This window comes from Balaenoptera borealis (assembly GCF_965194805.1).
Source record: "Balaenoptera borealis genome assembly, chromosome: 21".
Classification (NCBI taxonomy): domain Eukaryota; kingdom Metazoa; phylum Chordata; class Mammalia; order Artiodactyla; family Balaenopteridae; genus Balaenoptera; species Balaenoptera borealis.
This window is the reverse complement of record NC_138880.1, coordinates 7604853-7620593: the sequence shown is the minus strand read 5'-3', so window position 1 is coordinate 7620593 and position 15741 is coordinate 7604853. Positions and strand designations below refer to the sequence as shown.

General features: G+C 44.3%; 1 protein-coding gene across 1 annotated transcript; it reads left to right on the top strand.

Annotated features, from left to right (window-relative positions):
• Nucleotides 1–233: 233 nt before the first annotated feature.
• Nucleotides 234–14923, top strand: LOC309619485 (uncharacterized protein; the record flags this gene model as incomplete). The annotated part of the gene is made up of 3 exons (XM_082374679.1): nucleotides 234–2339; nucleotides 10818–10917; nucleotides 14291–14923. Exons 1-3 carry the CDS (start codon nucleotides 2269–2271, stop codon nucleotides 14921–14923), a joined length of 804 nt encoding a protein of 267 aa, XP_082230805.1. The 5' UTR covers nucleotides 234–2268.
• Nucleotides 14924–15741: the final 818 nt, after the last annotated feature.

Genomic DNA, 15741 nt, shown 5'->3' with positions numbered 1-15741 from the left:
AATTCCGGTTTACTGGATCCCTGCACCCTCTCACCCTTGTCCCCAAAGAGGAAGCGGTGCTTGGATGGGAGGAGGGTGGCGCTCTGTGGTGCTTGGATGGGAGGAGGGTAGCGCTCTGTGGTGCTTGGATGGGGGGAGGGTGGCGCTCTGTGGTGCTTGGATGGGAGGAGGGTAGCGCTCTGTGGTGCTTGGATGGGGGGAGGGTGGCGCTCCGTGGTGCTGGGATGGCGTCTGTCTTGGCTCCTGAGCCCCTCTGCTCTCCTGACTTCCCTGGTTGCTCCTGTGCCATGTGGTTGTTGTTGCTTTCTTATCTCATTCATAGGTTCCAAGTTTTGTCCACATCCCTTATACATTCTATTCCTTTGGGTGATCTCATACCTCCCATGTCCTTATCAATCACTTACATCCTGATGATACCCACATTAATATCTCCAGTCAAAGCTTCTTCCCTTGGCTTTTGAAGCCTGTGGGCCATCCAAGTGCATCCCCCCAGGCGGTGATTGACAGATCTACGTCTCCATCACTCCCCTTCTCAGAACCCTTATTGGCTCTGTAACCTGCAGGAGCATCTCACCTGGCACACAAGACCCTCCACGACCAGGCATCCATCAGCCTCATTTTCTAACATTATCTCTTTACAGTCCCTGCCTTTCATTGTCTATCACAATATTACCAAATATCCATCAGACCCTCCCATCCCTGGGCACACACACCTGTCACGGCTTGTCGTTATCCACTCTTTCTGCACCAAAGTGTCAGGATCTAGAAGGTGTGCTGCCCATAACATTGTTGCACAAAAAGAGTCTCACAGGGAAAGTCTTCCTACAGAGTGGGACGTGCCAGAATCTTGGTGTGGAAGGACGTGGGGGTTGAGATAGCCCCCGGGGTCCCTTGTTTGTCACCCCCTCCTTTACAAGGGGATTTTCTCCCTCACTGAAAATAGCTGTTGAAGGCAGATAAGAGACTCCCACCCTTTCCCCATGTGAAACAGAGCTTCCATTGTCCGCAGTGGATTTCTGCTGTCTTAGACAAAACGATCTCTCTCTGTTGCCCCCCAAGACAGAGTTCATTTTGGAGCCTGAAGGTTTTCCCTGTTTAATTGATGAGGAACTAATAAAGCCTGCCCTGTTCCTTGGGCTACAGCCCTCTTGATGGGCAGGATCCTCATATCACTTTTACACACATATTAAATTGCAACCCAGAAGCCAAATCTACTCTTTATGAACTTAATGGAAAGTTGGGGGCAGGGGGCGGGCAGGCAGAAGAAACAGGTAAGTGATGAACAAGAGCCACTGTGTGCCTGGAGTTATTGCATTTTCTTTGGGATCGTCTCAGAAAAATGCTCCTGGGCCTTATCTTAGAATAATAGATTTTGAATCAGAATGGTCCTCTGAGGTTATCAGCATCTCCTGCCCAAGGTAGATATCCCATCCGCGGCGACCCTGGTGAATGGCTGCATCCAGCTTTTTCATACACTCGTGGTGACACATCGCTCACTGTGGCTTGAGGCAGCTACTCATTATTAGAAATCAGAGCTGATGTTAGCCAGTGCCCACTTTATAGTTGGCTAAAAATATAATCTGTTTCTGGAAAAAGCTTCTGGATGGGACTCAAAATAAATTTTGTCCATATTCATTTCCCATGGATATACACAGACAGAGCTGGGTAATTCGATTTGAAAGACTCATGGAAGTGGAAGGGCTCTGAATTCGGTGCTCGTATACCCAAGTCTGCTTGGCAAGAATCAACTGTAAACATTTTGTTCTATTGTCAGGCTAAATGTTGCAGTCAAGGTCCCCAATCACTTTTCAATGTGAGGATATCGGGGATGGCCGTTATTCCAATCTAGTAACTATTGATGGGAAAAGGAAGCCTCATGACAAAAAGATAATATAAATTCAATAATCTGTTTAAATGAATTTCTTTTATAACCACAGTAGCATTCAATTAGCTTTAAAATTCACTGATAAGTACAGAACACTATTCATTTATCTAAAGTTAAGCCCTGATGCATAGATGGATTCTTCGATCTCTCGTGAAGATTTCTGAGATCTGCCCAGGCATCTGAGTTCAACAGGTGGGGAATTTATTACTGTGTTTGATTTTGGGTTTGGAAATTGGATCACTCTGGGAATATACTTTGTGAATGACTGATACTTTCTGTGGCTTTTTCTTTTTCTTAACTTTAATAATGTTTCTGAGAATCACCTTTTTCAGCTGTGGTCCTGCCCAGGTGTCAGTAAGCTGTTAGGTAAAACAAAATCAATCATGACGGCAACAAAGAATCTTAAGGCTTCCTGGGACTCAGAAGGTGCTGCAGGCAGCCATCTGACAGAGAGGTACGATCCAGGTTCAGGAGCTGGAACGCTGACTGATAACTGAGCCACCATCCCCTGTGTGGCCGTGTGCAATTTACTACACTGCACCGCTCCAGGCTTGGTTTTTCTCATCTGTGAAATGGGACCAATAATAGTATCTCTCTCATAGGGATGGGATGGGATGGTCTAGGTGAATTACTAGACCAAGCACAACATCCACAAATCCTCTGTGCTATCTTGTCATTTTCTTTTCCATTTCCTTCTTCTTCCCCTGCGTCATCACCACCATCACCACCATCATCATCATCCATACTCAAGGGGTGACACGTGGGCCATATTCATGGCTATCTCCTGGCACGGGATAAATTGGGGCACCCGGAGCCTGAATGTTCTACATGAGGGGTCCCCTGAAGTGACAGCGAGTGGTTTGGATAACAGCTAATAAAAGAGCCCTGAAGCTCAAAAGACAAAAGACCAGACTCACTTGTAAAGCACTGTCCTCCACCACCAAGGCCAGAGGTCAGCAAACTTCCTACAAAAGGGCAGATGGTAAATACTTTCTGTTTTGCAGGTTGGACGGTCTCTGTGTGGCAGTTACATAATTCTGCAGCAGAGTGAAAGCAGCCGTGGACGGTGTGTAAATAGATGGGCATGGCTGTGTCCTTTATTTATGGACACGGACGTGTGGATTTCATTTAATTTTCACATGTTATAAAACACTCTTCTTCTTTGGGACCATTTACAGTTTTTTAATCATGAAGACTGTAAAACTCACTCTTAGCTCATGGGATATATGAAAACAGGCAGCTGACAGTAGCTGGTCCACAGGTCAATCTGCAGTGGAGTCAGTTTCCCACAACCGGTCTCTTCCATCCAAACCTGTGCTGACGTCCTTTCCTTATTCAGGTACTTGTGATGTTCTCCTGGAGACCCGTGGGGAGGGAGGGAGGGACACTCATTTTCATTATTTTTATCTTCAGAGTTATCTTCTATTTTGATCATTGATCCATAAATGGTTTTACGATGTCTCTTAAATAGAATGTCTTTGCATATATTAAACATAAACACAATTGAATACATAAATATAGAATGTATATGAGTTTAAAAAGAGATCCACATGAAGAAAGATATCCAGTAAGTGATAGCACACATGTACATGTATATGGTGAGACCAGGGAAGTGGTGCTCAAATCACTAAAGTTTGAGATATAAGGCATGGGAGAAAGTACTTTGGGAATGATGTGAATCATTGTATCTTGGCTCTGTGCTTTATTAACTGCGTGATCTTAGGCAAGTTACTCCATGGCCTCTTCCAGTGGGGCTAATAACATTTATCCTCCCAAGTTACTCTGAAGTGTAAACGGAAGGTTCTAGGGACAGCACTCGGCATCCTCCAAGTCTACCATGTGTCCTACTTTCTTCTCTACCAACGGGGAGCTCTACTCTCTGCTACCTCCACCCCATGAGAAGTATCTGGAAAAGGCTGATCTCTAGTCACCTTTGAATTAGCAGATGTCTCTATGAAGTTTAATGAAAAGGCATTTGTACTGAACTGAGTAAGAGGCTAAGAGTTGGACCATCACATCTGGTGGGTCTGGGTCTGGGTCTTCCTAGTCCATTGCAGGCCTCTGACCTCCAGTCCAGTTTATAACTACGAGGGAGGTCAGCAATGCCTGTTTCCCCTGGAGTTTTAGACTGACATGGGTGCCACGCTGGCCAAAACGTCAGAGTGGCCCTGATGGAGTTGCAGTTTGGGGCATCATATCACTCAGGCCCAGGTCCCATAGGAGTGATCCTGAGCTGGAGCCCAGACTCACAACAGTTTAGGGAGTTTTATTTTATTTTACTTTTTAATTGAAGTACAGTTGATGTACAATATTGTGTTAGTTTCAAGTGTACACAGCAAAGTGATTCAGTTTTACACACACACACACACATGCACACATAAAAGTAAATGTATATACTCTTTTTCAGATTATTTTCCTTTATAGAGTACCACAAGATATTGAATATAGTTCTCTGTGCTATACAGTAGGTCCTTGCTGGTTATCTATTTTATAGACAGTAGTGTGTATCTGTTCATCTGAAACTCCTAATTTATCCCTCCCCCCCTTTCCCCTTTGGTAACCATAAGTTTGTTTCTATGTCTGTGAGTCTATTTCTGTTTGTAAATAAGTTCATTCATATCTTTTTTTTTTTACATTCCACATGTAAGTATATAAGTGATATCATATGGTATTTATCTTTCTCCATCTGACTTACTTCACTTAGTATGATAATCTCTAAGTCCATCCATGTTGCTGCAAGTGGCAAAATTTCATTCTTTTTTATGGCTGAGTAGTATTCCATTATATATATATATATATATATATATATATATATATATATATATATGCCACATCTTCTTTATCCATTCATCAGTTGATAGCCACTTAGGTTGTTTCCATGTCTTCGCTATTATACATAATGCTGCTACGAACATTGGGGTGCACATATCTTTTTGAATTAGAGTTTTCATCTAGGGAGATTTGTAAGGAGGTGTCCTTGCAGTCAAAGAAAGATAAAAGGAAAGAGGAGCCACTATGTCTCCTGGGCATAGAGAGCAAATGACCTCTTTGCTTCCTGGTGCAGGTATAACAAGCTGGGTCCTCAGGTGGGGGATGGACCTTTTGGGAGGAGAAAGGTCTGAAGCTGGAAACCTTTGGCCTCTGGGTCTCAGTTCCCCTCTCTCTGTCTCCCTCCTTTAGCCGAGGGATACCTACTGCCTGAGAGCATCTTTGGTTCTGGGGAATTAGAGGAGCCAGATTAGGAGACAGAATGGGGGGACTGGCTGTCGAGTACCTTCTCGGGGTTCAATGACTTCAAAAGGAACAGTCAAAGGGCATCTCCGTGAGTCCTTGTTTATGTGACTTACTCCTTCCAGCAGAGAGGTCAGGCAGTGATGGCTCAGGATAGAGCTTGTGTTGAGGGTTAAAGAGTGGGCATCTTACTTTCTCACCCCTCCACTTACAGCTGAATTACCTACAGTGCATCAGGGTGCGCTCAGATGTGGAGGTCTGGGCTACGTGAACTCCTGAGGGGAAGTGGAGTATCCCACAACCATACACGGGTAGTAGTTGCAACTCTGGAGTCTTGGGACTGTAGCAAATGCTCTCTTGGACTCTTCCCAGGAGGAATCAGAGAAGAATACCAAGAACCTTCAAGCTTGCCTCCCCGTGGACCCTGTCCTGACACCCCACACCCACACACCCCAGCCTCCAAAGCTTATTGTCTCTAGCACTTACTTGACCCACTTGGCATTTGTTGTCTCATGCGGTCTCAGACTTTGCTATTAACCTGTCAACTATGTTATTCTTGCCCCTCCAAAAGTTTTGTAAGTTCTTTGAAGAAAGAGAAAGGAAATCAATATACGTATTGAGCAATTCCAGGTACCATGCTAAGTTCACTTTGCATGCCTCAGGTGGTTTGATCCACATACCAACTCTGGAATGTATTATTTATTTCTTCTAGTTGTGGAAATAAAGGCTCAGAGAATTTGCGATTTACCTAAGGTCACATAGGCATGGCCATGATTTGGTACAGAACACCTGGCATGAACTCATGCGTATTGTTAGAGCTCATTAAGAAGTCACTGTCACTACCCAAAGCAATCTACAGATTCAATGCAATCCCTATCAAACTACCACTGGCATTTTTCACAGAACTAGAACAAAAAATTTCACAATTTGTATGGAAACACAAAAGACCCCGAATAGCCAAAGCAATCTTGAGAACGAAAAATGGAGCTGGGGGAATCAGGCTCCCTGACTTCAGACTATATTACAAAGCTACAGTAATCAAGACAGTTTGGTACTGGCACAAAAACAGAAATATAGATCAATGGAACAGGATAGAAAGCCCAGAGATAAGCCCATGCACATATGGTCACCTTATCTTTGATAAAGGAGGCAAGCATATACAGTGGAGAAAAGACAGCCTCTTCAATAAGTGGTGCTGGGAAAATTGGACAGGTACATGTAAAAGTATGAAATTAGAACACTCCCTGACACCATGCACAAAAATAAACTCAAAATGGATTAAAGACCTAAGTGTAAGACCAGACACTATCGAACTCTTAGAGGAAAACATAGGCAGAACACTCTATGACATACATCACAGCAAGATTCTTTTTGACCCAGCTCCCAGAGAAATGGAAATAAGAACACAAATAAACAAATGGGACCTAATGAAACTTAAAAGCTTTTGCACAGCAAAGGAAACCATAAACAAGACCAAAAGACAACCATCAGAATGGGAGAAAATATTTGCAAATGAAGCAACTGACAAAGGATTAATCTCCAAGATTTACAAGCAGCTCATGCAGCTCAATAACAAAAAAACGAACAACCCAATCCAAAAATGGGCAGAAGACCTAAATAGACATTTCTCCAAAGAAGATATACAGATGGCCAACAGACACATGAAAGATTGCTCAACATCATTAATCATTAGAGAAATGCAAATCAAAACTACAATGAGATATCATCTCACACCGGTCAGAATGGCCATCATCAAAAAATCTAGAAACAATAAATGCTGGAGAGGGTGTGGAGGAAAGGGAACTCTCTTGCACTGTTGGTGGGAATGTAAATTGATACAGCCACTATGGAGAACAGTATGGAGGTTCCTTAAAAAACTACAAATAGAACTACCATACGACCCAGCAATCCCACTACTGGGCATATACCCTGAGAAAACCATAGGTCAAAAAGAGTCATGTACCAAAATGTTCATTGCAGCTCTATTTACAATAGCCAGGACATGGAAGCAACCTAAATGTCCATCGACAGATGAATGGATAAAGAAGACGTGGCACATATATACAATGGAATATTACTCAGCCATAAAAAGAAATGAAATGGAGGTATTTGTAATGAGGTGGATGGAGTTAGAGTCTGTCATACAGAGTGAAGTAAGTCAGAAAGAGAAAAACAAATACAGTATGCTAACACATATATAGGGAATCTAAGGGAAAAAAAAAAAGGCCATGAAGAACCTAGTGGCAAGACGGGAATAAAGACACAGACCTACTAGAGAATGGACTTGAGGATATGGGGAGGGGGTGGGGTGAGATGTGACAGGGTGAGAGAGTGTCATGGACATATATACACTACCAAATGTAAAATAGATAGCTAGTGGGAAGCAGCCGCATAGGACAGGGAGATCAGCTCGGTGCTTTGTGACCACCTAGAGGGGTGGGATGGGGAGGGTGGGAGGGAGGGAGATGCAAGAGGGAAGAGATATGGGAACATATTGTATATGTATAACTGATTAACTTTGTTATAAAGCAGAAGCTAACACACCATTGTAAGGCAATTATACTTTAATAAAGATGTTAAAAAAAAAATAAAAATAAAAATAAAAATTAAACTATGAAAAAAAAAAAAAAAAAAGAATCAATATATAAAGAAGAGCATTGTCACAATATGGAGAACTAGCCTAAATATATGGAATTTAGACGTGAAAAAAAAAAAAAAAAAAAAAGAAGTCACTGTCCTTAAAAACCAAACCAAACAAGGCCACTTTTTGGACAGGATGTAGTGGGGAATATTGGGCAACATAACAGGAGACGTGCGGTTTCTCCCTTTGCCTCTGAATTCAAACCTTTCTCTCTTGCTCCCTGAGATATATGATCTTTTGTGACAACACTGAGACCAGCTGTGTCAACATGACCAAGTTGTTTGCTACAGGGAAACTTTGCTGGGAAATATAATACTACAAACCTGTAAACAACTTCACTATTCTCTTATTGGCGACAACTGTCTGTTCACCTGGCCAAGCTCTTACTCTCAGGTAAGAGTTTACATATTAAGACTTGTTTCAGGAGTCTTGCTTTGCTGTGTCCATCACTCCTAAACTATTTTATCACAAAATCTCCCCCGTCAGTTCCCTGCCTTGAAAGACTCAACCCAAGTGGTGTCTCTTGAGCCGAGACACCAAAGCCCTAGAAATAGCCCACTTCTAACTCTCCCCTTCCAAGACACGGCTAAGACGCAGCCAAGGTGATGTTCTTCCTTATGGCAGAGACTTAAAGTAGTTTTACTTTGTTTTAAAATCAGGATTTCTGGTGACATTTGGGGGCATTAAACCCTCAAGTTTTACGTTCTTTTCATCTTCAATGAGATGACAGCCTTGGGCTGGCTGGTTAGAATAATAGGCTCTGGGGGCTCCGGAAGTAACTATCTGAGAAGCACACAAGATGGGCGGTGATGGGGACTCCATCCGGTTTCCCCTTCATAAGTAGGCAAGGGCTGGTGGCTCCTGTGAGTGACCTGTCTTCTTCTTTGTTAAGAAGTCAAAGGCATAGCTTCTACTTTCTCGGAAGTGAAATATTATACACCTGAAGTACACCCTTTTACAACAAGGCTTCTCTTGAAAAGTTCCTAGGTGTATAACTCAGGTATCTTTGTATAAAATTTGCACACTTTGTGGTTTAAAGGGATTGTGAGGGAAATCTTCGTACATCCAAGTCACTCACTTCTGCCACATAAACATTTTCGCCGTCAAGGTTTTATAATGAGGTGGAAGTATACTTCTTGGGTGTGGATGATTCTGGACGGAAAGTTTTGAACAGAACCTCTTTATGTTGCTCTCATTATTATATTAGATGGTTTTAGTTGCTGGAACAAAGAAACCCTGACATAAGTAGTTTAAACAAAAGACAATTCATTATTCCACATAACCAGAGGTCTGGCTTCGTTCTAAGGCTGGAGCATGGTACCTGGGGCTGCTCCAGGCTTTGTGTCCAGACGTGACAAAAGGGAGGTGTCCTCCTTCATCTCATTCTTGGGAGTGACAGATTCCTTCTCAAAAGCGCCTTGGTATATGTCCCATCATGTATCACTGGCCAGAATTGTGTCTGTTATTAAGCCAATCATTGGCAGGGGGATGGAATTACCAGAATTGGCTCAGACGAAGTGGGATCTACCCCCCGAATGGGATCTACTTCCCCTGAATGACACAGGGTAGATACTTATACAAAATAGGATCTATTAGCAAGGAAGAAGGAGAAACAGACACAGCTTGGGTAACGAACGGAGTCTACTAAATATATGTATTATAGGTGCTGTAACTTCTCATTTGTTGTTAGCTTTCTAAGATGATGGCAGAGAAGAGGATTAGGTAAAAGTAGGAAACATAAATTAGGTGCTGAGATATTTTCCAGAGGAAAGCTATCAAAGACACTAAATCATAACTATCTACCAAATCAGGGAGTTCTAGAGTACAGAGAAGATGGTGTCTTCCCTGGTGGCCCCCAAAGACCTATAGGAAGGGCAGGGCTGGAGACAAATCAGATTATAACCAACTAAGTGGATATAATCCTCATGCAGCCGCCCTGAGACTGAGCCACCTCCAGTGCTGCTTCTTTCTCAAAATTCTATACAAAGCTACTCTCAGTCTTCACTTGTTTAAGACCTCAGAAAAGGGTTAGCAAGCCAAGAAACAGAGAAGACGCTGTAGGCTTCTCCAATTCCTGTTTTCTGCTCTTAGAATAAATAAAGATGGGAAGGAGAAGAAACAGTAAAAACTCTTTCTCAAGATGCCAGGGGCTGCCGCCTTTGTTCTTAGTTTGGTCCCCAAATGGCCTGGTACAAAACTGCCCATTGCCCAAGGAAACTATTATGAACCTAATTAAGGGTTTTGCAATTCACACCACGTACCTCCATCCCTGTGGTACTTAGAGAGTATTCCCAGCAGATGTTCAATTCCACGGCGAAGGTGATTATTCCTTTGACCCTTGTGTTCTGTCGCCGATGCCTAGAATGACTCTACACCCAGGTTGGTCGCTAATCTTACTGAAATGTGTGATGTGACATCTATATGTTTGTCACTGGCTTGTATCAACGTAATTCACATTCTTATGGCATTTTCTGCTTTTTAAAGCATCTTCAGGTTTCATAAGAGAGTCACAAAATCTCCTGAAGTGAGATAGCTATCTAGTTTTATATACACAGATACTGAGTTCAGAGAGCTACATGACTGTCCCCAGGACTTGGAACTGGGCGGCGAGAAGTGAACCTGGGTCTAATCTTCTGACCCCAGACTTGGCGCCCTAGACGTGTATGGGTCGTTTGCTTATTTGACTTCCACTGTGAGTAGAACCTGTGCTTCTACTTACAAGATGAGGTAAAGGTGGGTAGGCTGGGAGGACCAGGTGGTAGGAAGAGGCAGAAGAGAAAGAGGATTTGAGGATATAGGGTTCCTTTGGGGTCTTTGAACCTTCCAAACATTCCGGACACAGAAAATGTCTCTTACCTATGCCCCAGGCTAGGGGATGGCTGAGTCCGACCGCTTATGTAGCTTCCTCATTTACCACTCAACACTTTTTAAATAAGTGAAGCCAAGTTAAGAAATTTCAGAAAAAGTTTTGAAGGAAAAAGCAGTCTTCAAAAGTCAGTCGAGGAACTACCAAGAGCTCTTAGGATGGTGGTAATTGCCAAACTTGGAATATCTCCACAGGTTCTGCAGAAACCGCACAGAGCGAGAAGGAGGGCGCATGACGGGACCTGTAACCCATGTCTACAACACACCTGAGAGACAGGGAACACGGCAACCCTCAGTAAGTAAGGAACAGACATCTGAAGCCCAGGGGGGCGGTGCTGGAGCCCTCACCACCGCGGGGAGGGATGGAGACTGTGCAGAACAGAGCAAGTGCCTCTGGGTCCCAGCGGTGGAAGGACTCAGATAAAATCGTGCTTAGAAGCTGAGAGACACACCTGGGCGGGGAAATGTTAGACTGCGGCGCCACCTCTCCGCTCTTGGCTAGGTCTTTCTGACAAGCTGCCCCCATCCGCATGCTGACCAGGGCCTCTCCAGCCGCCAACCATCTCATTAGCTTGCAAACTTCTCTCCTATCACTCAGGAGATTCCCAGTGTCTTAGAAGCTCTTGTATCAGGAACTGGAGACTAAGAGGAAATATTATAACAAAAGATGCTCCTATCAACCCTGTCAATCAGGAAATTGAAAGGGTTTTGGAAGCTCTGTGCCAGAAGAGGCCACCCCAAAATGCGTCCCTTTGGCGTGATGGCTGAAGGTGATCCAGACCCAGTAGACTCAGGAAGAACTTTGACCTCTCCCTTAACTGACTAAAATATTTTAGATAGAGGACTTGGCCCGGAATAAGAACTATTACCAGAGATGATTTTTTTAATCTGGAAAACTTTCCTGCGTGGCAGGGTAAACATCTAATTACCAAACATCTGCCCTTAGCTTCCTGTGAATTGCCCTGAATTGCCCTGAATGATCCCTTTGATCCTAGCCCCCATCTCATTCCTTTTTGACATGTAAACCTCAATTGTCTGACTGCCTTTGGGTCTCGTATTTTTATGAGACTCCTGTATGTACAAAATTAAATTTGCTTTTCTCCTGTTAATCTGTCTTGGGTCAATTTGATTATTATATCATCAAAAAAACCTAGAAAAGAAGGAAAAAATTTTCCACCCTTACAGAGACCAAATGTATATTTCTTATTATATCATAGTATCACAAAGGCACTATGCAAATAAATTTTAAAACCTAGGTGAAATGGAGAATTCCCTGGGAAAATGCAATTTACCAAAACTGATTTCAATAGAGAAACTCTTAAACAGACTAATTTCCATCAGAGAAATACAGAAGGTCATCCAAGAACCACACCCTTAAAAAAAAAGTCACCAAGCCCAGATGATTTCAAAGGTGATTTCTATCAAAACTTGAAAGACCAATATTATTCCAATTTTTCCAGAGTTTAAAAAAAATGACTTTCAAATTATTTTTACGAAACAATACAATATTGCTATACAATAAATGTGCTAAAGAGATCATAAAAAGAGGAAACTGCAGACTATTCTCACTTATGAATATCTAGGCAAAATCTCAAATAGTAGCAGAAAGAATTTAATATCATGTTAAGAAAATAACACATTATGACCAAGTGAGATTTATTTTAAGAATGCAAAAATGGTTTAATATTAGAAAATTGATTAACATAATTCACCATATTAAATAATATAGGAAAATCTTGTATGTCTATGGATGGATATAGGCCTTCAACACAAACCAAGAACTATTTCTTATAATAAAATAGTTCACTGGTGGGAAGCAGCAGCACAGCACAGGGAGGTCAGCTCGGTGCTTTGCGATGACCTAGAGGGGTGGGATAGGGAGGATGGGAGGGAGACTCAAGAGGGAGGGGATATGGGAACATGTATATGCACATGGCTGATTTGCTTTGTTGTGCAACAGAAACTAACAGAGTATTGTGAAGCAATTATACTCCAATAAAGATTAAAATAAATCAATAAATAAAATGAAACATAAAAAAAAGACCACACAGTAAAATAGTAACAGATGGACACTTCTTTAACATGATGTGTGTGTGTGTGTACCATTACATAACCAGGTGTATCATTACACCTTGGGCCTAAAGCCACGTCACTGGTAGAACAATAGAGGCTTTTCCATCATGTCAGGAACAAGGAGAGATGTCCTACATGTCCACTGACATGCGATGCTGTATTGAAAATAACACGTGACAAATCAGGAGAATATATTTCCAATATATTTCCTAGATGCTGGAGTAATCACTCTAGAACTCTTAGAAATTGAGAGGGATACAAGATCTGAAACCTGATAGAAAAAAATGAGCAGGTAATGGATAGGCAGTTCATAGAAAAATAGATGTAAATGAATCTTATAAAGATGTTCAACTTTGGACTTCCCTGGTGGCACAGTGGTTAAGACTCCGCCTGCCAATGCAGGGGACACGGGTTCGATCCCTGGTCCAGGAAGATCCCACATGCCGCGGAGCAACTAAGCCCGTGCGCCACAACTACTGAGCCTGCCAGCCACAGCTACTGAAGCCCACGTACCTGGAGCCCGTGCTCCGCAACAGGAGAAGCCACCGCAATGAGAAGCCCGCGCACCGCAATGAAGAGTAGCCCCCGCCCGCCGCAACTAGAGAAAGCCCGTGCGCAGCAATGAAGACCCAACGCAGCCAAAAATAAATAACCAAATAAACAAATTTATTAAAAAAAAAAAGATGTTCAACTTTACCGTAAAAAGAAGAATGCAAATTAAAACCACATTGAGATATCATTTCTCACCTATGAATCCGGCAAAAGTTCAAAGACTTAACAGCACGCTGCTGGCCCCGGTGTGGGGAATGGGCACTCCCATCCGGTGGTGTCAGGTGTGCAAAATGGGGCGGCCCCTGTGGGTGGGAAATAGCAAACCAAGCATCATATGCATTTAACCTTTGACCGGCAATCCCATTTCTAGAAATTTCCCCTGAAAACATATCCTCACAAATTTAAAACACTATATGCAGAAAGTTATTTATTACAGGTATTTGTCATGGCAAAATACTGGAAACAAGCTAAAAGCCTATCCCTAGCCGACTGGTTGCATAAACTGTGGAATATTCACATAACAGCGCGGTTAGCAGCAGAGGCAACCGAGGAAGATTTCTAGGATGACTGACATCGAGTCGTTTTCGGAATATATGAACAGGGAGGGGAAAAGCAAAATGCAAAACAGTTGCCTTTATTCTGTTAACTCCCGGGTGAGAAACGTGGGGAGATGAAAATATGGATGTGTGTATGGATTTGTTTATTTTTGCAAAGAAGAAATATGGGAAGGATAAACCAAGAAAGAGTAAACTTAAGTGAAAGACATACTGCTTTCATTGTTCTATCCTTTTAATGTTTTTGGTAGATTTGAGATGAAAAATTAAAAGAACGAAACAACAGCCTCCCGTCCACAGCCATATAGGAGTATATGTCGGGGATTAGAAGTGTCTGAGGTTTTGTATTGCTGGTTAGTGAGGAAGCAGGGCTGGGTGGGTTATTTGCCTCATATAAATCACTTGACCAATGCTCTGGTCGCATCCACTTGGGACACGTGTCCGTGACACATCACTCTGTTTCTGCACCCCCCTTTCTTCTTCCATCAGACATTATTGAGCACCTACCACTTGTCCGGATGTGCGCCAGGCCCTGTGCTTTTCATGGATGAAAGAGACACAGTGCCTGCCTTCCTTGGGCCCAGAGTCCAGGAGGGACCCGGACAAGCAACAGGACAAGTGCGACTCTTCTGGACCTGCTGTGACAGGTGCTCGGAGAGAGCAGAGCTGGCCCGGGACTCCCTTCACCACCACCTCAACCCCGTACGGTCTCCGGACCCCCCCTTCCCCGCATTCGTTGTACTCTCGCAAGTGTTGTCTACCCGAGACGTGGGCCCCGCAGCCGGGTGGGAAGGGAGGTATGTGCAGAGCCTGGCGCTGACCTCGCGGGGGCCTCCATCCCCCCTGGAGGTCGCGGGTTTACAGACTAGCTCTCCCCTGGACTCGGGGGGCCCTGTCCTGCGAGCCACCGCACTGGCCCCTCAGCTCGGACAGGCTAGGAACCAAGGTGCCCCGCTCCGCCCGCGGCTGATGCGAGAGGGGTTCCCTCCGAGGGGCTGGCGGCGGCAGCGGGAGGGGCGCCTCCCTCCATTCTCCGCGCACCCACGTGCCCCCGACAGGGGGATCTCTGGGGATGTCCTTTGTCTATCAACCACCAAGACAAAGGACGCGGCACCAGAATGAGAAATCTCAGCCATCCTGCCGCCTCCCCTTTAAAAAAAGAGAGAAGGAACTACATGAGCCGCAGCTTCCCTCCTCCGTTTGATGGTCTGTGGCTCTTTCCTCGGGGGACGGGGTGGAGGGTGGGGTGACCCGGTCTAGCACAGAAGGAATCGGAGCCGGGGGCCTGATTTCTAAGCCTAAACCACTTGTTATCCTCATGTCCCCTTGGTGGCCTAAGCTGATTGAACGTGGCGGGGCACTTAGCGACGTTTTGACCTTTGGTCTTTGCGGCGACAGTGAAGTGGACCCGGGCTTTTTCGGAGCGGCGGCTGCAGTTCCAGCCTGTGCCACACGGTGGCAGGTTTCGCCTAGAAAAAGCGCTCTTCACTCGCCATCACCGCCCCCCCCCGCCCCCCCCCCGCCCCCTGCCCGCCCCCTACCCCCCCGCCCCAGCCGCTCAGAGGCGTGGCTTCACCGAATTCTGTTCCGGGACAAACGTGATTTATATTGATTGCTTCTGCTAATGCATCAGAGAGAACGAATGCTCGGGGTACATTCTTGGTGACGTTTATTGCCTTTTATACTTAGAAACATAAACTAAAGCAAATAAGTCTTTAACCCTTTCAATGGATCCTTGTTATAATGGATGAGGCAAAATCGTTAGCGTTCTGGGGAGGATGGGGGAGAGATGAAGGAAACTGGGTAGGGGGACTTGTCCGGTTGTATGAAAGAGACACAGTGCCTGCCTTCCGTGGGCCCAGAGTCCAGGAGGGACCCGGACAAGCAACAGGACAAGTGCGACTCTTCGGGACCTGCTGTGGCAGGTGCTCGGAGAGAGC